At 38.9% G+C, this 24925-nt stretch overlaps 1 protein-coding gene across 1 annotated transcript in view; it reads left to right on the forward strand.

Annotated features, from left to right (window-relative positions):
* usp54b (ubiquitin specific peptidase 54b) overlaps positions 1-24925 on the forward strand; it is a 101019-nt gene that overhangs the window by 36262 nt on the left and 39832 nt on the right. The window contains exons 5-11 of the mRNA XM_030121937.1: positions 987-1069; positions 6102-6207; positions 14210-14356; positions 21615-21764; positions 22279-22471; positions 22683-22865; positions 23247-23466. Coding sequence (XP_029977797.1) covers positions 987-1069; positions 6102-6207; positions 14210-14356; positions 21615-21764; positions 22279-22471; positions 22683-22865; positions 23247-23466 — 1082 coding nt within the window. The remainder of the gene's footprint in view (positions 1-986; positions 1070-6101; positions 6208-14209; positions 14357-21614; positions 21765-22278; positions 22472-22682; positions 22866-23246; positions 23467-24925) is intronic.

The raw sequence follows: 24925 nt of genomic DNA on the forward strand, positions 1-24925 counted from the left end.
TTTTGTTGATTATTTTGATCATTTTTGTTCAGTTTGTTTGTTGTTTTGGTCATTTTTGTTCAGTTTGTTGATGTTTTATTCCATTTGTTAATTATTTTGATCATTTTTGTTCAGTTTGTTTGTTGTTTTGGTCATTTTTGTTCAGTTTGTTGATGTTTTATTCCATTTGTTGATTATTTTGATCATTTTTGTCCAGTTTGTTGATGTTTTTATTATGGGTTATTTTGTTAATTTTATAAGAAAACATTTTAAATCTTCTTTTTTATTCATTATTTGTAGTTTAAAAATCTCTTGTTGTGGCCAAGACAACAGCAGCAGAAGTTTTACAAAGTACAAATTTCAGCCAAACATCCACACTAAAGTAAAGCTCTGTTCTAAAACCATACATATAACACCATCTTAAAAAACATACAGACACATGCATTTTGCTCATTTTGTTGATTATTTTGGTCGTTTTTGTTCAGTTTGTTGATTTTTTTTGTTCCATTTGTTGATTATTTTGATCATTTTTGTCTAGTTTGTCGATGTTTTTGTTCCATTTGTTAATTATTTTGTTCATTTTTATTTCATTTTGCTTGTTGTTTTGTTGTTTTGTTCATTTTGCTGATCATACACAAAACACACACTAAACGTCAGTGCTGAAAACATACATATAGAACACTACCAATAATTTAAAAGGTATTAAAGTATAATAAATGCATCTCAAATCGATAGAAATATTGATAGAAATATGAAGAGGAATAAATGACTTTCATATCAGATACTTTTGGTTCAGAAATGAAGCTCCTCACTTCATCAGTCTGGGTTAAGGAACTTGTTGCAGCAGAACCATCTGATTGGCTGCAGTAATGATCCAATGGAAGGCTCTTATGTGTTTAGTTCAGTCCAGGTGGGGCCTGGTTCGTGTCTTTAAAACAACTATTTCATGGTGGAGTTATTGCTGCTTCTGTTGAAAAATGCTGCGTTTGTTGTATTTGTGTTTGCAGTGTGTGTGTAACAGCTGTGGAGCCACATCAGACCCCTTGCCCTTCATTCAGATGGTTCATTACATCTCCACTACATCCCTCTGGTAAGACCAGACACACACCTATATACACACACTAACACACACACTGCAGTAAATCTGGCAGCAAGCTGAGGCTGGGTGGCAGTAAAGGAAGGTACAGCGTGTTCTCTTCTTCCCTGCACGAGTCCCTGCTGAACACTGAGCACAATCGCACATGCATGCACACACACGTACACACACACACACACACACACACATCATGCACACACACACGTGCATCTTTGTGCATATGCAAAAACAGGTGAGGAAATCCACACAGGTGAAGCCACGGCGGCGTGTCCTGGGAGGCGTTACGTAAAAATCACACACAGTCCAAGTCAATGAAATGAAGAACAAGAGGGAGTCGGGGGTAGTGGGGGTGGGGGGGGGTGATCAATCAGACGTTTGATTCAGGAGACTCAGGGGGCGACGTAAATCTATACGCGTAATAGTGGGGTCGGAAAGACAGCGAAACAGAAGGGAAGTAGGAGGCCGTGTCTGTGGGAAAGTGGAACAGCAGAAAGGAAATAAGGGGATTAATGGGGGGCAAAAGTACAAATAAACACAGTTGTACACAGCAGTGCCACCGCGCGCTTTGTTTGTGCCTGTTAGCGCCGCCGAGCTATTTTTACCCCACGCGGAGATCGCCAAATATGCAAAAGTCAACATGGGCGCGATAATCAGAGGGCAAAGCAAAAGATGAAACAGACGGAACGGGTTTGGAATAACAGATACAGGAGGGATGAGGATGATAGTGATGATGATGATGATGATGATGATGATGATGATGATGATGATGATGGTGATGAAGATAATGATGATAGTGATGATGATGATGAAGATGATGATGATGCTGATGAAGGTGGTGAAGATGGTAGTGATGATGATGTAGATGATGATGGTGAAGATGATGATGGTGATAATGATGAAAGTGGTGAAGATGATAGTGATGATGATGATGATGTAGATGATGGTGGTGAAGATAAAGAAGATGATGGTCATGATGATGATGGTGGTGATGATGAAGATGGTGATGATGATTGTGATGGTGGTGAAGATGATGGTGATGATGAAGAGGATGATGGTGATGGTGGTGATGATGAAGATGATGAAGATGATGAAGATGATGATGATGATAGTGATGGTGGTGAAGATGATGAAGATGATTTAGATGATGATGAAGATGATGGTGGTGGTGATGAAGATGATGTAGATGATGATGGTGATGAAGATGATGAAAGATGATGGTGGTGGTGATGATGATGATGGTGGTGAAGAGGATGATGATGGTAGTGAAGATGAAGAAGATGATGGTGATGATGAAAATGATGATGATGAAGATGATGGTGGTGATGATGAAGATGATGATGATGATGAAGATAATGATTATTGTGGTGGTGGTGATGATGATGATGATGGTGGTGATGATGAAGATGGTGATAAAGATGATGATGATGACGGTGATGTGATGGTGATGATGAAGACTATGATGATGATTGTGAGTGCAGTGAGTGTAACAAAAATTACAAAAACTATAAAGCAAAAAAAGAAAATATAATATAAAATTTTACAAAAAGTAAAACAAAAATAGCACTAAAAGTAGAATAAAATGAAAATGGGCATAAAATATGAATATTATAGAATAGAATAGAATAGAATAGAGCTTTATTGCCACTGTTACAGGAACAATAAAAATCCATTTAGCAGCAAAAGACCATAAAAATCTCAAATTTTTAATATCTTATCTTACCTTACCTTACCTTATTATAAATAGATATATAATGGGACCATGGACCTGCAAACTGAATGGATCTAACAATGACAGTGCAATTACTGCATTTCCTAGTCTGATAAAACAGTTCAATAACGACAGAACAATTGTTGCCTGTGGGATTCCAGGGGTTAATAAGAAAACCAAAACAATGCTGATTCACAGTAGGTAGGTGTAATCTCAAACAGGAGCTGCACACAGATTCATTTAATATTCACAGATTAGAATAATATACATGGGAGTGTGTCCTTTAGAGGACAGTTGTATTTAAAATGGATTAAAGCAGCTCAGTGTTGAAATGTTACTGAAGGATGACGCTGAAAAAAAACCCACTACTTCTATGACTTTTGCTTCATAAAGATGATTTGCTGTAATAACATGATACTAAAACATACATGAAACAGATCTATAATAAAGTAGATCCGTATACAGGCTGTTTTCTTTGGTTATTTCTGTAGATTAATTGCAGAAATAATGATGTTTCTCTGCTAAATTTACTCCCTGTAGAGAAATTATTCTGGTCAAAGATCATAATTAGTCACAAACTTTGTCAAGGACACTTCAGCAGGTTCGGCTGTTTTCCATTTAGGGAATCCCTGCTTTTTCTATTTCTATTTTTTTCCTACTTTCACTGCTCCGTCCCGTTTTTATTTCTGTTTCTTATTTCTATTTCTGAACCCATGTGGTGTATGTTCACATGTGGCTTTAGAAGGCGTCTATATGTGTCTGGAGTGAGCAGTGATATAGTGTTATTTATAGAGCACTCTGCAGAAAAAGGATGAAACCGAGTAAAATATCACCGAGAAAATACAGATAAAAGGTCAAAACGAAAATGAAACAACAAGCAGCTCAGTTACTGTTAAAAGTCTGCTCTTCTTTGTTTTCAGATTTTAGACCAGATACTGTTAAAGGTCTGGAAATATGTTGTTGATAGTGTGAAAAAAACGAGTATCTTGTCAAGTATCTGTTGTTTAGTGTCTTTTGTCGTCTTATTTTTAACTCAACGGCTAATAAGACATGAGCTACTGGGAAGGAGACATCATCTACATCATCTTCAAACATCTCCTCTAAAGAAACTATTTGTCAGATTCATTTCAAATTTTGTATGTATCTTCCTTGGGACAATGTCTACAAAGATTATTCACAAGTTTGAGAAATTTAGATTTTTGAATTTTTGACAAATTTTTGAAACAAAAAACTTAGCCTTTATTTGTTCATATTTTGATGGTTTATTACATGTAAATGGTTACAGATATCAATATAGGTACTATTGATCACTGATAGGAAGTCATATATGGCCTTTCATTTGAGTCCATGACCTTTGACCTTGAGTGACCTTGAAGGGTCAAACTCAAGGTCACCAATGTCTAGATTTCAGCAATCTTCTTCAAACTACTGATCATTTTCATTTAAAATTTTATATGTATCTTCCTTGGGACAATGTCTTCAAACTTTGTTCACAGTTTTGAGAAATTTAGATTTTTGAATTTTTAAAAAATGTTTTGAAACATAAAAAAATTTGCCTTTATTTGTTCATATTTTGATGGTTAACAGCATGTAACTGGTTACAGATATCAATATAGTTAGTATTGATCACTGATAGGAAGTCATATATGGACTTTCATTTGAGTCCATGACCTTTGACCTTGAGTGACCTTGAAGGGTCAAACTCAAGGTCATCGATGTCAACATTTCAACAGTCCTGTTTTTGAGAACTACAGGTCGGATTCATTAAAAAAAAAGTTGCTCTCTTGGGATAACGTCTACAAAGTTATTTCACAGTTTTGAGAAATTTAGATTTTTGAATTTTTGACAAATTTTTGAAATATTAAAAATATGCCTTTACCTCTAATAGTCCATATTTTCATGGTTTATCATGTAAATGGTTACAGATATCAATATAGTTACTATTGAGCACCGATAGAGGTCATATATGGACTTGGGTGAGGGTTAGGAAAAACCACCTCTTGCTAGTGCAAAAATTTTGAATCAAAAAACAAAAGTTTTGGCAAAATTGTCATTTTTCCATTAAGTAAATTTTTATGTGCAAGTTATATTCGCGCAGTTTGAAGGTCAATGGAAAAGCAACGACTGTTTCTGTGATTCTGGGACTTCTGAAGGTATACAGTTATTTTGGGATGTTATTATCTTTGCTAAGTTGCCGTTTGTTGATCCACGGTTCAGACTAAACCGTGACAGTTCAGATTCCAAAGAGATCTTTAGTTCAACTATTGACAACTCAAACCGAACAGAAAACAGAGGTGATTAGTGGTTTTACTGTGGCTGTTTTCAGTTTAAAAAGAGCTAAGCTAACAGAGCTAAGTCCATATGGGGCGACTTCTGGGTCCAGACCAGGACCGTGGTCCACCTCTAAGTGACCGCTGGTATAGTTTCTTGTTGTCAACATTTTGTACGGGCCAGTGCTAATGTCGAGCTCTGATAATATCGCATGTCAGATGTTTAATGCTGAATAACGGAACTCACCTTGAATTCTTTAAACAGATTTGGGTGTCTGTCTTGAAGGTGCTTTGCTAGGTTCGTGGTATTCCCCTCCTTCCTTTGAATTCCGCGGTGGCGGCGTTTACACAGTGGTTAATGCGTGTCAATAACCATGTCGTGGTCGTCTACCTGAAATACTTCCACCCATGACCTTTGACCCCTGTTTTGTCCATTAGACGAGGCGGAGCATTAGCTGCAGCTGTTGCCATTCTTTCACGAGTTGCTGTACCTGTTGCATGTGTACTGTCGGTGCGTACTGCCCTCATCAATTCCAGAATAGCAGTAGCCTACCGATGGTACCAATTCTTACACAAGCATCCGTTTTTCCGTTTCTTAAAAAATGAGTATCGACGTTTATTTTTTCATCACAGTATCGAATGGTATTGTGAGTATCGGTTCTCATGACATCCCTAGTCTGCATATGATCAGATCAAACAGGACAGATGTGAATAAGTCTGAATCGTGCCTCAGTGTAAGGATGACATGCAGATCCAGAAAATGTCGCTGCAGATAACTGTTTAACGTCTCCATTTAAGGCTAAACATTTGAGTCTTTTGTTTTTTTTAATGGTTGTCAGATTTCCTGTCTGCAGCATAAACAGATGAACAGAATAAACATCCCAAACTCCCACACAAAAGTCAAAACCACATATTCATATATTCAGTGTCTTCTACTGCTTTATTCTATAGTAGTTCTGCACTCTTTATTGACCACTACACACATTTATTGACTGTATACATGTGTTTTTTTTTTTGTGCTAATGCTTGTGTGCGGTCGATGCTGCAGTAACCAGGCAGTGAGGATGCTGGAGTGCAGAGAGAAACCCACACCGGACATGTTTGGAGAGCTACTCCGCAACGCCAGCAACATGGGAGACCTGAGGAACTGCCCTGTAAGTACTAATGGGTATTTCACTGGCACTTAAAGTACTGTCAGGAATTTGTCTTTGTTTGTGTAGAGTTAAGGATGGTCTTCTTTTTAACTCAGCAGTCGATCGGTCATGAGCTACTGTGATGGCGCTGTGTCCGTCTTCGTCTTTGTCTCTGTCTTCGTCGTCGTCTTTGTTAGCAATTTCTTCAAACATCTTCTCTGACGAAACTACTGGTTGGTTTATTTCACATTTTTTATGTTGCTTCCTTGGGGCAATGTCTACAAAGGTTGTCCACAGTTCTGAGAAGTTTTGATTTTTACATTTTTGATGAATTTTTTAAATGTAAAAAAAATGTGCCTTTACTTATAATGGACCATATTTCAATGGTTTATAACATGTAAATGGTTAGAGATATCAGTATATTTCCTATAGATCACTGATAGGAAGTCATATATGGCCTTTCATTTGGGTTCATGACCTTTGACCTTCAGTGACCTTGAAGGGTCAAACTCAAGGTCACCAACGTCTACATTTCAACAATCTTCTTGTCTAACGAAACTACCGGTTGGATTCAGGGGCAGCTGTGGCCTAGTCGGCAGGAGAGTCGGCTTGTGACCAAAGGGTTGCCAGTTCGATTCCCTGGACTGAAGTAGAATTGTTGGCTGATGTGCCCTTGAGCAAGGCACTTAACCCCTCCACTTGGTCCTCGAGTGGCTGACATGGCAAGCCCACTGTTCCTAGCATGCAAAGTGTGTGATGCATTATCTAGTGATGAGTTAAAGGCAGAAGACAAATTTCGGTGTGTGGTGCATGTTTACAACTACTACTGACAAAATAAAGTTTCTGGTCTATTTAAATAATTATATGTATCATGCTTGGGACAATGTCTACAAATTTTGTTCACAGTTTTGAGAAATTTAGATTTTTGAATTTTTTTTAATGAATTTTTGAAACCTTAAAAATGGGACTTTCCTTCTAACGGTCCATATTTTGATGGTTTATAACAATTAAATGGTTCCAGATATCAACATACTTCCTATTGATCACTGAATTAGTTGAGTTCTCCTCCAGTGAAAGTCCACTTCTACTGGGAGATTGATGTGCATCCAGACCACAGGACTGGATCATAGAACAGAACCTGACAATCTCACACATTCAACTGGGGACTGATTCTGATAGAGATACAGGGATATTGGTCCTATTTTTGCTTTTTCTACCAATTTTTCCAGTAGAACCACAGTCTATCTCTTCAACACAAGCTTTGTTTGCAGTAGAATGTAATGATTGTCATGTTTTCAGAGTACTTTTGCACAATCTGGATGAAAAAAGTAATTAATACATGATCCTCAAGTGAAACTCCAAAGCCAGTGGAAGCAGGGGTGGGTTGTGAAGGAGGCGGACACAGGAACGTGTTGAAGTCCTTTGTCGTGCAGGGTTGCGTGTTGTGTCCCCACATGGGAAAATGCCGCCGCTGAATAGGTTCGGCTTGGCTCCCGATCACCCACGCTGCTCTGCCAAAACGTCCGCACAAAGAGCCTCCTTTCTGGGCAGAGTGGAGCAGCTACCCCCCCCTCCACTGCCGCTGTAACCTCCCTAACACAGTCCTGCAGGAGACACACAACCAGCCCGTGTTTATCTTCCATCACTTCCAGCGCTGATCTTTTGTTAACACCACCTTGGGCTTTGCTCAAACAAAGTGATGGTATTTGGATGAGGCCGAGGCTGCTGGAAGATACTGTAGGTGCTAGATTGAAGATAGGACGGCGTTAGGCTGTTTGCTGCATGCCAAAGGGGTGAGAGAGGAAACCATGGAGCTGTGGATGTTTGGAACATGGTCATTTATCACTGAAATTGACATGTACATTATATGGAACACAGTATATGGACATGTTGAATTCAGGTGTTTGTTTTTTAACAGGGGTCTGGGATACGAAACAATAATGACTATTAGGGCTGTAAGAAAATATCGGTTCTGCAATACATCACAATATTTAATTTCACAATACTGTATCGATATTAAAAAGTACTGTATCGATATGTTTAGGTGTTTATTCAAATGCAGATATTTTGGAGGTTCATTTTTGTTTTTCTGTTTTTCTTTTTTGTTTATATTTTATTTATCATTATTTAACACTCTTTTATTAAATGATGTTACCGTACTTTCCGGACTATAAGCCGCTACTTTTTTCTCGTTTTGAACCCCGTGGCTTATACAGCGATGCAGCTCGAGTATAGATTTATACAGGCTAATGGCCACCAGGGGGCGCTCTAGCAGGAAGTGCAAAAGTGAGACAGACAGGTGGAAGAGGTGATGCAGAGAGGAGAAGTTGTAATCTTAACTTTTAACAATCATTTTGCGTGTCATGCACAAACCCTCATCATGGAAAACACACGAAGAAATGCATATGATGCAGCTTTGAAGTTAAAACCAATCGATGCGTCTGTAAAGAAGGAAATAGGGCTGCAGCACGGAAGTGCCATTGAGCAACAACGGAGGAGAGACGTAGAAGGAGTGTTACGGAGCTGAGGATGTTCAACTCCAGCACTGAAGAAGACGACTGCAGTGGTTTAATGAGCAGAAGGAAGATGAAGATACAGATCAATGACTGTTCTGGGTTTTTGAACCAGCTGTGTTCCTGCTGTTTTACTGCTGTGTTACAGGCACTGTTTGGAAAAAAAGCAGTTAAGGTATGGAAATAAATATTTAAATAATCTGTCTGTTTAACATCTTTCTTTGTAAATAACGTCAACGTCTAACGTCACAACTTGGACACCTGCGGCTTATAGTCAGGTGCGACTTATATTCCGGTGCACCTTATAGCCCGGAAAGTACGGTAGTTTCTTTGTTGGGATTGAACTAAAATAATGTTCTGATGTTAGTTCTGAACTAATAGAATATGAACATTTGAACAGGATTTCAAACTGTAATGTCTGTAAAACATAACACAAGAAAATTTTGTGATATAACATTAGATCCTGTTGTGATCAAATAAATGTGTTTAGAATTTGTGCAGATTTCTGGTGTAATTCAATTCTTCAAGGAAATGATCATTTTTAAAAAAGGAACAAACAAAAAATTGCCTTTTTAACAGTATCATGATATATTGTAATATATCGCATCGTGATCCTAGTATTGTGATTTACACACCCCTAATGACTAATGTCAGAATATAGTTTTATTTTGGGATAAATATCATTGCATTGGTTTTAAATTGGATTTTAAATGTTCTACCTCTAAATTTCTGAAATATTTTTCTCGCTCTTGACTGTAAATAATATTTTTCTACCACAACTAACCATCTACTTTCTTCACATCTCACTAAGGAAGAAAAATCTCCCATTAAACTTTAAGAAAATATTGATGTTTATATTTCAAATCATCATGAGCAGGGCATCTTACAGCTGTAGCTAATATTTTTGTCCAAATAGTTTATAATAGTTTAAAATATTTTAGAAATTTAGAGGTAGAACATTTTAAATCACAGTCATGGACAAAAAAAATGTTGAGAGGAATTACATAAAAAACATCTCTGAGGCATTTTGGAAACAAAGGTAACAATTTAAACCAAACTAACCAATGTAATGATATTTATGCCATAATATAAAACTATATTCTGACATTAGTCATTATTGTTTTGTATCCCAGACGCCTGTTAGAAAAGAAACACCTGAATTCAACTTGTCCACATACTTTTGTCCACGTAGTGTACGTGCACTGGTGGATAAATTCTTACATAAAATACCAACTGCAAGGTGTAAAAACAGTCCGTTTCACATAAAGGTCCTGCATCAAAAGTTACAGCAGCTTTGGTGGTTGCTTTATAACATAGTTCAGTAGAAGAAACTCTTCCTCTTCAGGTTACCAGAAATCAGAATCACATCTGACTTCACAGAAGAGGTAAACAATCAAATTGTATTTATTCTATTTTATTTATTTATTTAATTTTCTGTAAATTGTCTTAAGAGTCTGGTTTCGACTGGCTCTACATCTAAAGTGTCATGACATATCTTTTGTTAAGATTTGGCACTATATAAATAAAATTTGATTAGCTGATTGATTTTCACATAGTAAAAAACATACACATGAATACATGTTGGTTAAAAATTGTGATGGATGGTTACCAAGAAACCCTCAAGGGGCTTAACAAGTGACAACCTCCAGATTTCAAAGATTATTTACTACTGCAATTAAAAATATGGAAAATATTTGCAAGCTGCACAAAAGTACATTTTCAACAAATAAAATTCCACAGTACACCAAAGTTAACCCTCTGGTATCCCGTCCAGTAAGGCCCTTACTAAGCACCAAGTGTGCCTTTTTGGCACACTTGTGGAATAATGTCAAAAAATTTTTTCATACAGTTTGTTTTTAATTATTTTACACTTTTTTCTATTTCATCAACTTGAGCTGTAAATAAAAATACCAAATACTCAACAACTGTCAAATTTTTTCACCCTTTAAATGCCGTGTTTGTAATGTAAACAAACCATTTTTTGGATGCAAAAAAATTTATTTTTTTCAATATACTACATAAAAAGTGGATCACATATTTGATTTTTTCATCCTGGCATATGTCAGTGATTAACAGCAACATTGGTTAATTTGCATTATTATTTTTGGCGCTAGGTCAAATGTTCAAAAATACTAGTATCTGTCACCAAGTGTGCCAAAAATGCACACCTATAAATCAAACTATTAAATATTATATATTGATTTATTTTTCTGCTCTAATTTGATTTTATTTTTGTAAATCCGGGTCAGCCCTAATCATACATGTCAAATGGAAGAAACAGTGCGTTTTAGGCACACTTGGGAGAGAGATGCTAGTCTGGTAATTTTCTTTTGTTTACAATGTGCACATTTTAGTTGGTGGCCAGAATTTTAAAGATCATACAAAAATGGACAACTTTTGAATTCTAACCTTATTTAAATCTTGAGAAATAATATGAAGTTTTTTAACATGAAGGGCAAAGTGTGCATAAAAGGTGCACCCGGATACCGGAGGGTTAACAATGTATCCCATGTGGAAAATTAGCAGTGAAAACATTCTCCTGGTACTGTAGTGTACCGACCCGAACCATAGCACTCAGTGGACATACGCTAAAAGATGACTTTGTTAAGAAAAGCTTAATGAAGTTTACTATTTTTTCCAAATCACTAAGCTAGCAGTTAGCATTAGCTCACATCAGCCCCCTTGGATTCCTGTAACTCCACCTCTTTGGGCCAAATATGGTCATTTCAGGCTCCAGGAAACCAACTTGGCAACAACCAAGTCACAACAGGAACAGGAATTCAGACCCAAATAGCTGACGTCGACTCCTTCATCCACTAATTATATCCAGTGTATGTTGATGATAGATTGCGCTGCTGGCTTAGCAGTTGGGCTTTTAACACACATTTCTCTACATGAGTCATATTTCTGAGAATCACTACAGTCTTCCAGTATAATCTCCAGTGTCTGTCCATTTCCTACATCTCATTCTCTTTAGTTGTGATTCTGTTTTACACTTCAGCGCTCGTACATCATCAATAGGCCTGCCTCCTCAGCTGTCAGACGTCTTTTTTATTCCTCGTGCCGTATGAGTCACGGGGAAATATAAGCACAAACATTTTCCTAAAGTTGTTTCATTTTGCTGCGAAGAATGCACCGATCAGCATTCTGCAAAGCTCCAGTATCATTTGACCAGCAGCACTATTATATAACCCACGCTCTCTCGGAAAAGGTCTGCAGAGCCACAGCAGAAAGAGAAACGAAAAATCTTTGCATATGAAATTCAGAGATGAGAACGGCCCGATCAATGTTGCATTATGAAGCGGAGTGAATGTGTTTGCGCTAGCGCTTGATGAATGATGTTGTCGCGGGCGGTGAGACAGCACAGAGAGCGTCCATGTGTCCCACGCTAACACATAAACCCTGGTGTCGGCTCTGGCTGTTTGGCTTCTGGCTCCTGTTTGTGTCGGTTTCTGAGAATCGAGAGGCCGACTCTGGCAAAATACCTTGGTGCCACGTCTGGTGCCAGCGCAAAGACAGCCCGCCGCCCACAAAGGGAGAGCTTTAGTGTGTGTTTGTGTGTGTTTTAGTGTGTCAGTGTTGCGTTTGGCCCAGCGTCCGGTTGCCGGGGTGTTCTCAGGCTGTTTCCGAGCGCGTCCTGCCAGCGCGGCGTGCGTGGCGGTGCGTGTGCGTAGCGCTGAGGCCTGTGCTTGTGTGTTGCACCAGCTCTGCGGTGGGTCATGACTCAAAGGAAGGATTCAGAACACACGGTTCTGAACTCAACAGAAGGCCCAAGGGACAAATACAACTCAGCACAGCGCTTCTTCCTCTGTCGTTCTGTCTCTTTCAATCCTTTCATTGTCTCTTTTCCCTGCTTTTATCTCGGCCCCTCACTCTCACTCGCCTCAGTTTATACTTGTGTGGATCCGCCGGCATTGCTCGTGCGCTCGCTGCTGCCAAATAAAGGGATGGTTTTAGCGTTGTGCACCGCTGTCACACTCTGTGCCTCATAACACAGGATGAATAAACCTGTTTGATCACACTTTTTTTTTTTCTTTTTTTTTTTTTTAGCTCACCAGCTGATAGGTCATGAGCTAATGTGCAGGTGCTGTGTCCGGCGTCATCATCATCTTTGTCAACTTTGTCTTCGTTAGCAATTTCTTCAAGCATCTTCTCTGACAAAACCACTGATCAGATCCATTTCAAATTTGATTTTTAGCTTCCTTCGGACAATATCTACAGAGTTTGATTTGTGATTTTTTGACACATTTCTGAAATTTGCAGCAAAAACAATTGTCGTTACTTATAATGGTCCATATTTTAACGGTTTATAACATGGGAATTGTTACAGATCAGAGCACTGACAGGAAGACCTATATGGACTTTCATTTGGGTCCATGACCTTTGACCTTTAGTGACCTTGAAGGGTCAAACACGAAGTCATCAAAGTCTCTTTCTCTCAATCTTCTTCTCCAAAACTTGTAGTCGGATTCATTTAAACTTTTACGTGTAAGCATCCTTGGGACAATATCTACAAAGTTTGTTCTCAGTTTTAATTTTTTACAAATTTCTGAAATTTGCAGCAAAAAAATGTACCTTTACTTCTAATGGTCCATATTTTGATGGTTTATAACATGGAAATGGTTACAGATATCAATATAGTTACTATTGATCACTGATAGGAAGTCATTTATGGACTTTCATTTGGGTTCATGACCTTTGACCTTGAGTGACCTTGAAGGGTCAAACACAAAGTCATCAAAGTCTACATTTTGACAATCTTCTCCAAAAATTGTAGTCGGATTCATTTCAACTTTTACTTGTAGCTTCCTTGGGACAATATCAAGAAAGTTTGTTCACAGTTTTGATTTTGGAATTTTTGATGAATTTCCCAAATATTAAAAATGTGCCTTTACTTCTAATTTTCTGTATTGTAATGGTTTATAACATGGAAATTGTTATAGATATCAATATGGTTACTATTGATCATTGATAGGAAGTCATGTACGGACTTTCATTTGGGTCCATGACCTTTGACCTTGAGTGACTTTGAAGGGTCAAACTCAAGGTCACCAATGTCTACATTTCAGCATCTTCTCTGAAACTCCTTGTCAGATTCATTTAAAATTTTACTTGTATCTGTATCTATTTGACAATGTCTACTAAGTTTGTTCACAGTTTGGAGAAATTTAGATCTTTGCATTTTTTCGGAATTTTTGAATTATAATAAACGTGCCTTTCCTTCTAATGGTCCATATTTTGATGGTTTCTAACATGTAAATGGTTACAGATATCAATCTAGTTCCTATTGATCACTGATAGAAGTCATATATGGACTTTGATTGAATTAGTTCAGTTCTCCTCCAGTGGAAGTCCCACCCACTTCTATAGTTAGATTGATCTGCATCCAGACTACAGGACTGGAATATAGAACCGAACTTGACAACCTCATAATTTCGACTTATTGATGTTTGATAGAACATGACGCTGACGTACAAGGTCATTGGTCCTATTTTTTTCCTCCCTCACAGAGTAATTGCGGGGAGGTGTTGCGTATCCGCCGGGTGCTGATGAACTCTCCGGAGATCGTGTCCATCGGCCTGGTGTGGGATTCGGACCATTCAGACCTGGCAGAGGACGTCATCCACAGCCTGGGAACCTGCCTTCGTCTGGGAGATGTAAGGCCTTAAACTCACTGTATGTACAATCACATGCAGATAACGGTGTCCGACAGACGCTGGTATCCGCAAGATAAATGTCAATAATCTGAAAACATAAGCTACAAATGTTTATGGGAGCGCATTGCAAGCTCAGCCCATAAAAGTATATGATCAAGGACCTTTTATTGGCAGAACATCAGTGCAAGAAACACATTTAGCTCAGCACTTCACAAGCCCTCTATAAAAACAGCCTTTAGTGAAAAGTTCTCTTTATATCTGCAGTCAAATGAAGTCATCCGCTGTGTTTCATTTCACATTCATCTGTTAGTACACGGTGTCGCCTCATATTCAGCTCAGCCAAAGACGATCGAAACATTCTTCTGTCTCTTTTCTACTCAGATTGCAACCGAGCCCAGTGTTATTGTTGACATTTGACCTCGATTGTCGCCTGCCAGAGCCTGCTTTGCCTCATTTGCTCACTTGACTTCCATTCAGTTTTATTAAAAATGAATAAAACTGTGGAAATAGGTCACCATCTGCGCCAGCGTCGTGTCATCTCATTCTAAAGTAGCTTAGTAGCAACAAAGCAAAAAGAGCCATATTCACAAGTTTCGGTGCCTCCCTTTCGGCTATGTCATGTGTTTTGGTGTTTTTCCACTTTTCCAATCAGGCAAATGGGTCAGAAATCAGAAAGAGACCAAAGTTAATCGTTGTGTTTAGTAACAGTCATCTTAGCTGCCATGCAAGAAAGATGTTTTCAGCTTTTTTTTTTTGTTTTAGCATCACTCAGGTGAATTTTTTGGAAACTTGCATTTTAAAAACGTTGCAGTAAACCAGGGGTGTCGAACTCATTTTAGTTCAGGGGCAATGTACAGAGTAATATGATATAAAATGGGCCGGACCAGTAAAATAATTTAAATAATACGAAAAAAAAATTATAAATAATGTCAACGTCAAAGTTTTCTGTATATTTTAAAGTGAAAAAAGTAAAATTCCGTAATGAAAATGTTTACATCTACGAACTGTACTTGAACATAACATGAAGAAATATGAACAATCTGACAATTCTTAAGAAAAATAAGTGCAATTTTAACAATGTTACGCCTCAGTTTATCATTTATACATGTGCATCACACAAATACACAAAACATTTAATAACAATTCCACACATTTTTCTTAAGACATTTCAGGTTGTTCATATTTTTTCAAAAGGCTAGTCTGTAAATGTAAACATATTTGTATAATTTTACTTGTTTTGTTTTTTACACTAAAACAAAAAGGAAAATTTGCTGTTTAAATTATTTATAGTTTATTATGATAGTATTTTACTGGTCTGACCCACTTTAGATTGAATTGACCTAAGATTATTTTAACATCCTTGATTGTTCATATCTTCAGGGTATTTTTTGCATTTCACAAATTCATCCCAGGAGCCGGATTGTACCCTTTGGCGGGCCGGATTTGGCCCCCGGGCCGCATGTTTGACACCAGTAAACTGTGGGATCCATAGAGTTTCATAATTTTAAGTGGTTCTATTTAGTATTGATATTTTAAACTCTAACCAGCAGGGGTCAGCCTGGTACCAGTACACATTTAGGACCAAAACCACCAAGGAATCAACACAATATATTCACAGACTGTATCACGTACTAAATAAAGTATAGAGCTCATTGTTTCCACACATCTGTATTATGGTATCATCAAGTTTTCGTCTTCAAACTAAAACTCATAGACACTTATTTTAACAGTCGCTCAAAATAACACTGTCTTATAATCTTCATGTGCTGCATCTGCTGATAGTTTACATTATAGCTCTGTTAGCTTAGCTCTGTTGGCTTAGCTCTGTTAGCTTAGCTCTGTTTTTAGACTGAAAACAGCCACAGTAAAACCACTAATCACCTCTGTTTTCTGTTCGGTTTATACTAAAGATTTGTTTGGAATTGAACAAACAAGGTCAGAACTGTCACAGATTAGTCTGAACCGTGGATCAACAAACGGCAACTTAGCAAAGGTAATAATATCCCATAATAACGTTATACCTAATTCACCCATGTAGAAGAAACGCTGACATTTCAATATCAAACTCCATTCTGTTCATTTAGCAAATGAAACAACAGTTATTCTATTTTTATCACTTCTTTTCTTTTACTCTAAAAATTGTTTCTTAATGGTTCTCATCTATCTGGACACTTTCTGGTGCCCTGGTCAAAGGCCCTGTGGCAATAGTTTTCCTCACCATGGAAAACTGGCAGAGTGACTTACTACTCCCTCTAGTGGTCAGAAAATTCAAGGTCATTTTTAATCTTTGAAAGTAGAAGTGGTGTTATGGAAAGGTGAAAATCTGTGTCTCATTTGTTCTTTTCATGTTCAATAGAGAATCCACAATCGGAAAACAAAAAAATGACTCGTTATTTCATTATTCATGTACAAATCAAAAAATGAGTTGTTTTACATTCTTTTGATTGTATGCACAAATTAAAAATTGGAAATAAACAAATCGACCGAATGTCGGGTTTCATGTTGACATTTTTGATATCCGATTTGGTATGACCCGGAAGTTACTGACTTCTTTTTGTGTTAAACTGGACGATCGAAGGTTTGCTAGTATTCTGTCTAATGCATTCTGCGATAATGGAGAATTTTGTTTTGTTCAGAGGCAGCAAACATGTTACTCTGGAGGAAGACGACATGACAACTGAAAAAAATGGTCCGGATCTTCCAGGTATTGTTGTTTTGTCTAGTACAGTGCGTCCATGGAAGACAATTTAGAAGACACTTTGCGAAACACACAAAGAACTCAGTAATTTCTGGGTCATACCAAATTGGATATCAAAAATGTCAACATGAAACCCCACATTTGGTCCATTTGGTTTTTTCCAATGTTTAATTTGTGCGTACAACTGAAAGAATAAAAAATAACTCATTTTTTGATTTGTACATGTATAATGAAATAACGAGTCATTTTTCTGTTTTCCGATTGTGGATTCTCAAATGAATATGAAAAGAACAAATGATACACAGATTGGTGAAGCCACTTTTCGAAGCTTTTGACATATTCAGCTACCGTACCTTCCGGAAAACACCTGTGATCAGATCTGTTAGCTCAATGCTACTTTCTTCAATCATTAGCTTTTATTTGCTACTTACTGAACTAAGTCAACAAAGGCATTTCACACTTTTTTGGCCATTATGAGTACAACACACACTTCATTTTTACCCTAACTGCCAATGCAAAGAGATTTTATTAAATACACACAGTATTTCATGAGGAAGTGATGAGAACGTTCGCTCTCTTAATATTTAAGATGTGGTCTAGTCTCAGGTGTGCGGAGTTTGCCTCCAAGCAGAACTTGTGAGGTCAAACTTTAAAAATGGAAAGCTGAGTACATGATATTCTTACATTGAACTCTGCTTTAAAATGGGAAACCACTGCTCCTACGTGACTAACAACTCAAACAGTCTCCTGCTCCAGTTTTCTAGAATTGTTAATGTCATTAATTTCCCTGTAATAAAAAATGAAAACGGTCCTTTCCATACATCCCAAAAAGACATAACTTGTAACTTGGATCTTCCAACGTTTCTTGTTGTAAGGTCTTCATTTGAAAACACCAGTTATATTTTTACTGTATTTCTAGTCACATTCATATTAATACTTTTGTTTCTATTGTATTCTATTATTTTGTAGTTTATTATTGGTCCTGTAGAAGTTTTACTTTCCCCCTAGCCCAATAAGAATTTTTTTAAATTAAAAGAGCAGTTAGGGTTAGCAGTTAGGGTTTGGATTAGGTTTAGGGTTAGAGTTAGCGGCTACGGATATGTAAACCGGAGATCTTGGCGTACATTGACACGCTATCAGATGGTGTTCAATAACACGCAAAGTATGAGAATGTGTACGTATGTGCACATGTGTACAAATGTGTACAAATGTGTACATGTGTACAAATGTGTACGTATGTGTACGTATGTGTACACCAAATGCCATTAGAACTGGTGTGACTTACAACACGATTTCATGATTGTTTTAAAGTGCTTTATAAATAAAGTTAGATTGGATTGGATCCTAACAGACACAGCACCTAGCATTAGTATTAGCATGTAGCACATTAGCATTAGCGAGCTGCCACTGGAGGTGCTATTTTACAAATGTTCAAAATAAAATTGAGTAAATGATACATATACACAAAACTGAACCCCTACAACGGTTAAAGGTTATCTCACTTTATTATCCATGTAGGGAAATATGGTCGTAGCATTTTACCCCTTCTTAATACATACAGCACGTAGCATTAGCATGTTGCACATTAGCCTTAGCGAGCTCCCACTGAAGGCGCTATTTTACAAATGTTCAAAATAAAATTGAATAAATGATACATATACACGAAACTGAACCCCTCCAACGACCTTAACCTCCGTTGTGAAGTTAAACGTGTCCAAAAGCGACATAAAACACACCAACACTGAACCGCAGGCTCAGATACAAGGACACACACGTGCTCTGAAATACTAACTCATAAACCTTTGCGTGTGACATCATTGCCCGCCGCAGCTCCAGTAAAACCAGCCAATCGCGAACCATCGCTCTCTGTAAAACTTACAACACACGGGACACAAATATTCATCAGCCCGTCTTCCATTAGTCTCCAAACCAGCTCTGGATGCCGGTGCTGCAGCTTTCACACCTCTCACATGTGTCCCGACCCCCCCCAGCCGCCGCCGCCGCCACCACCACCGCCCCTCGCTGCTCCGTGTCATGACTGACTAATGTTGATGCATTTTAATGCCACTTTAACATCTCCAGCTGCATTCTGAAGTGATATCTATGAATAATGGATCAGCGAATATGAATATGTGTTACAGTGACTCAAGTTTCCCCTCTGTCTTCTTGCCTCTCTCGTCTCTCGCCGTTTTCGCGTGCCGCTCTTGCGAGACGACGCTTGTTATTAGGTTTGAATCCAAGGCCTAATCTATTGCATTTCCTGCTTTTGTTCAGTCCTTAGATGGGAAAAGTGAATCCATCTGCCTGGTGCGTCTCCCTCCTGTTCAGACTCCACTTTCAGCCTTTGTCTTCGTCTGTCTTCTACATCTGCTCTCTTCTTCTTCCTTCCTCTTCCTCTTTGATGATGCTTCTCACCTCAGTGACGCTGATAAACAACTATATATAGTGATTATCCTCGAAAAATGCAAATTATTTGCTATTTCCAACTTCTCAGGATATTTTTGTTGGCTTTTATGCGTCAGTGTGCACCCGTTTTTTGCCGTCAAAAGTTCCAAAATTATCTTTCATTGTATTGTAACTCAAGTGATCTGACATGGGACATGACGTCTGCACCTTCTGCTGGTTTTTAGCTCAACAGCCGATGAGCTAGTGTGAAGGTGTCGTCATCGTCTTTGTCATTGTCTTCATTTTCGTTAGCAGTTTCTTCAAACGTCTTCTCTGACGAAACCACTGGTCGGCTTCATTTCAAGTTTTTTATGTATCTTCTGTGGGACAATTTCTACTATTGTTTGTTCACAGCTTTGAGAAATTCTGATTTTTAAATTTTTGATGAATTTTTAAAATTTGCCTTTCCTTCTAATGGTCCATATTTTGATGGTTTATAACATATAAATGGTTAGAGATATTAATATAGATACGATTGATCATCGATAGGAAGTTACATATGGACTTTGATTTAGGTTCATGGCCTTTGACCTTGAGTGATCTTAAAGGGTCAAACTCAAGGTCACCGATGTCTAGAGTTCAACAATCTTCTCCAACTTTACAGGTCAGATTTGTTTAATACTGTTTATGTAGATTCTTTGGGACAATGTCCACAAAGTCTGGTCTCAGTTTTGAAAAATTTTGGTTTTTAAATTTTTGATGAATTTTTGAAATTTCAAAAGCATTTGCCTGCACGTATAATAGTCCATATTTTGATGGTTTATAACATGTAAATGGTTAGCGATATTAAAGTTACTTTTGATCACTGATAGAAGTCATATATGGACTTTGATTTGAGTCCATGACCTTTGACCTTGAGTGACTTATAAGGGTCAAACTCAAGATCACCAATGTCTAAATTTCAACAATGTTCTCCAGAATTACAGGTCGTATTCATTTAAAACTGTTCAAATAGCTTCTTTGGAACAATGTCTACAAAGTTTGATCACATTTTTGAGCAATTTTTGAATTATTAAAAATTTGCCTTTCCTTCTAATGGTCCATATTTTGATGGTTTTTAACATGTAAATAGTCACAGATATCGATATAGTTCCCATTGATCACTGATAGGAAGTCACATATGGACTTTCATTTGGGTCCATGACCTTTGACCTTGAGTGACCTTGAAGGGTCAAACTCAAGGTCACCGATGTCTAGATTTTAACAATCTTCTCCGAAACTAAGTCGGATTCATTTATGTATGTATGTATTTTCCTTGAGACATGTCTACAACATTTGTTCACAGTTTTCAGAAATTCAGATTTTTTAATTTTTTGACAAATTTCAAAAATATTAAAAATGTGCCTTTACTTATAGTGGTCCATATTTTCATGGTTTATAACATGTAAATGGTCACAGATATCAATATAGTTACTATTGATCACTGATAGAAGTCATATATGGACTTTAACTGAATTCGTTGAGTTCTCCTCCAGTGAAAGTACCACCCACAGGACTCTAACATAGAACAGAACCTGACAAATTCAACTTGGTATTGATTCTTAATAGAATATGATGCTGACATGCAGGTACATTGAAACTGTTTTTTATTAGATCATGATGGGCGTTTCTTTATATTTTTAAATGTGTAGCAATTACGTGATTGATTTAACCCAATGATAATACGGATAGATGAGTCGATAACGCCCACAGATCCATGCAAATGCTGAAGGGGACTGGGATGTAAAGGAGGTCACAGGGTGCAAGCATTAGTGTAACTGACAATGCCAATAGTCGTCACGTTGGTATGAATGTATGAATGGGGAATGTGCGAACAGCTGCAGCATTATCTGCAGCAGATGACCTTAGTGAGACATCGGCACGAGCTTTTTGCATTACTTCAGCACGAGGAGGTGCAGAACGTATGCAGCAGCGTGCAGGAAAGCCAGGAGTTTGAGGAATAGGCTAGTGTGGGAAGGATTACTGCATAGTAGGTGAGCAAAAATGTGCTTGGATCCACATTAGCTCCCGTGTGCCTTTCTCCCCACCTCCATACACCAACTGTACACCTCTCCCTCTCTTCCCTGCATCCCTGTCTCCTCCCTCCTCCCTCCCTCTCTCTCTCTCTCTCCATAGTTGTTCTACCGTGTGACAGAGGAGAGAGCTCGCCAGGCGGAGCTCTACTTGGTGGGCATGGTGTGCTACTACGGCAAGCACTACTCCACCTTCTTCTTCCAGACCAAGATACGCAAGTGGATGTACTTCGACGACGCCCACGTCAAAGAGGTGAGGCTCAGTTCGGCGTCTGCATGCTGCAACGCAGAGGAGGGTTGTGCGAGCGCAGTCCGGCGTCTGCTGCAGCTCCCCTCGCGCCTACGGGACGACCAGATGTACGTTAGTTTAAGAGCAGCTGCAGCGTCTTCAGGTTCATTTTGTGCGTGCAGTCCAGTCCAGGTTGGGCTTAAAGTGAACCCGATTAGTGATTCTTATTGGGATTTTGACTCTAAACATGAGGAAAGTGTGAGTTTATGTCCTTGACGTTTCACCAGCACATATTAGATTGTGAAACTAATGAAGAGCAGTTATGATGGGATGTCATTAAGGACACACAGCTGCACAAGGTCTAACTGTTCTTCTGCTGACCTTCTGCTTTGGTGAATCTGTGTAACTTTAGATTTTCACTCCGATGCTTTTTCTTTCTGTGTTTGTGTGTTCACCCCAAACCCCCCCCCCCCCCCCCTCCCCTCCCCTTCCTCTATCCCCACCTCCCCTCCTCTCCTCTCCCCCGCTGCACCCCCAGATTGGCCCTAAGTGGAAGGACGTGGTGTCTCGCTGTATCAAAGGCCACTATCAGCCCCTGCTGCTGCTCTACGCTGACCCCCGTGGGACGCCGGTGATACTGCAGGACAGCCCCAACCCCTGTTCCAGCTCCAACCCGCAGCTGGAGCTCCAGCACTGCAGCAGCAAGGCTGGCTACGACAGCGAAGACTCCGGTACAGCAGCGGCCACACACTCTGCCACAGATCAGATTACTTTGTGTTTATCGTTCAGAGTGAGGGTTTAGCTCTAAAGCCCTGACCTTCAACCCTCTAATCCAACCCCTGACTCTGCACGCTGCCGAGCCTCCACTCATTTTCTTTCTTTGAAACATATAGAGAACGCCGGATTAACAAAAAAGATCATCTGCTGTTGTCGTTGCTTCAGGTCGGGAGCCGTCCATATCCAGCGATACCCGCACCGACTCTTCGACAGACAGCTCCAGCCACCGCACCTCCCGCAGCCGCTCACTCCACCAGTCCACGGGAAGCCACCTGTCCAGCGAATCGCAGACCACGGTGGTCTGTAATTACGACATCAGCACACCGCCGCACGGTGCTGACGTTGGAGGTAATGCTGCATTCACATCTGGCCGAGGGGACTCAACTCCATTCATTAAGTAGCTGCAGCTGAGTTTCAAACTTTCGGGTAAAGACACCTTGACAGCTCCAGCGCCGGCCGCAGTGGGTGCAGGGAATAAAACTGCGGTACTTGTTGTTAGTTCAAGTAAAACAAACGAAAGTCGATTAAAGTCCGAGTTCCTTCTGTTCTGTCGACTTCTTTAGCATTTCCTCACTGCAGATTCTCCAGGTTATGTGGCTCGTTAGTGGTTACTCTCATATTTATTTGCACTGATGCCTGCATAATTACCCCCTGTGGGATAAATAAAAATGTTATTGGATTTACCCCCTCCCCCCCATCCCCATCCCCTCCTCCTCCTCCTCTCCTCAGAGTCAGCGGTGGAGGGTCCTCCCCGTCCTCCCTCTCCTCCTCTGCCGGAGTACAAGGAGACGGCCGTCTTCCTCCTCTCCTCCCGCCGGCCTCTTACCTCCTCCTCTTCCTCGTCGCGCCCCCTGTCCTCGTCTTCGTCGTCAGGGGTCGGAGGCTGCGAGGGAGGGGCCGGGGGGCCTCACTGGGAGGATGAGAGCACCAGCAGCGAGAGCAAGTCCAGGTATGGCGCCTCATTCACACGGACACATTCAAGTTTTAACCCAGGTCCAACTGATTTTAGTTCAGGTTCCACATTCAGAACCAATATGATCCAGAACAGGCTGGACCAGAAAAATAACAACAGTGAAATGATATAATGAAAAGGTTTACATCTACAAAGTTTTCCAAACAAAGTGAATAACCTGAAATTTTACCAATATTCTGCTTCAGTTTATTTTTTACACATGTACATTATAACTTACAGATCACAGTGGATCTACAAATACACAAAACATTTAATATCAGACAGAATATTGATACGATTACACTGATTTCTCTTAAAATATTTCAAGTTGTTCATATTTGTGCAGGTTATTCAAATTATGTATTTTTTAAAATTTTATTTATAGAACTTTTCAACATTTAACAAATATAACATTTATAATTTCAAGTAATGTATTTATATACAAAGACTGACACCAGACATGATGAACAGACAGAACCCATAGAGAAAAAAAGACAATACAAACAAACAATTCTGGTACATTTAAGGAAAGAAAATAAATATATCAACAAAACAGGTCAATGACAATATAAACAACTACAATGTATTTGCAGTTCCAGTCCAGGTAACATATTCACATAGTGTAAAACAGGCTCTCATATTTTGTTAAATTTGTTGACAGAGTTATTTAAGGTGCACCTCATTTTTTCTAACTTTATTTTAAGCATGATGTCTCTGATCCATTGATTGTGTGCTTCCATTTAAAAAGAATAGTACGCCTAGCTAGTAAAGATGAAAAGGCCTCAACTTTTTGTAGGTTAGCTGGAGGGATTCAGTCATCTGTGCATGAAATGAGACCAAAAATAGCAGTAAGAGGAGATGGTAGGTTATTCAAAGTTTTTGTGAAAGTATCGTTTGTAAATGTGAAGATTTTCATGGAATGTGAATTTTTTTTTTGTTTTACCCTTAAATAAAGAGAAAAGCAGATAGGTCATTATGTATGGGTTTTTAAGATGGTATTTTACTGGTCTGATCCACTTTAGATCATATTGGTCTGAATGTGGAACCTGAACTAAAACGATTTTAACATCCTTGATTATTCATATCTTCAGTGTAATTTTTGGACTTCACAAATTCATCCCACGGGTCGGATGCGACTCCTTGGGGGTCCAGTTTCGGCCCACAAGCCATATGTTAGGCCAGTGTTTCCCAACCAGTGTGCCGAGGCACATAAGTGTGCCATGAGAAATCATCCAGTGTGCCGTGGAAGATTATCTAAGTTCACCTGATTGGTACTGTAAGAAAGTGACGTGATACAGATACGTACGACTGCACGTGCCAGTGATCCACTCTACAACAACAGTTTCCCTTTGCAAAGTGAAAATGAAGGTGAACCAGCCCCAATGCTGTGTGTTCTGCTGATAAACCCACCCACACTAGTGTTGCATGGACCTGCGGGTCACATTTGGGCGGGGGG

This window comes from Sphaeramia orbicularis, chromosome 19, assembly GCF_902148855.1.
Source record: "Sphaeramia orbicularis chromosome 19, fSphaOr1.1, whole genome shotgun sequence".
NCBI classification, from domain to species: Eukaryota; Metazoa; Chordata; class Actinopteri; order Kurtiformes; family Apogonidae; genus Sphaeramia; species Sphaeramia orbicularis.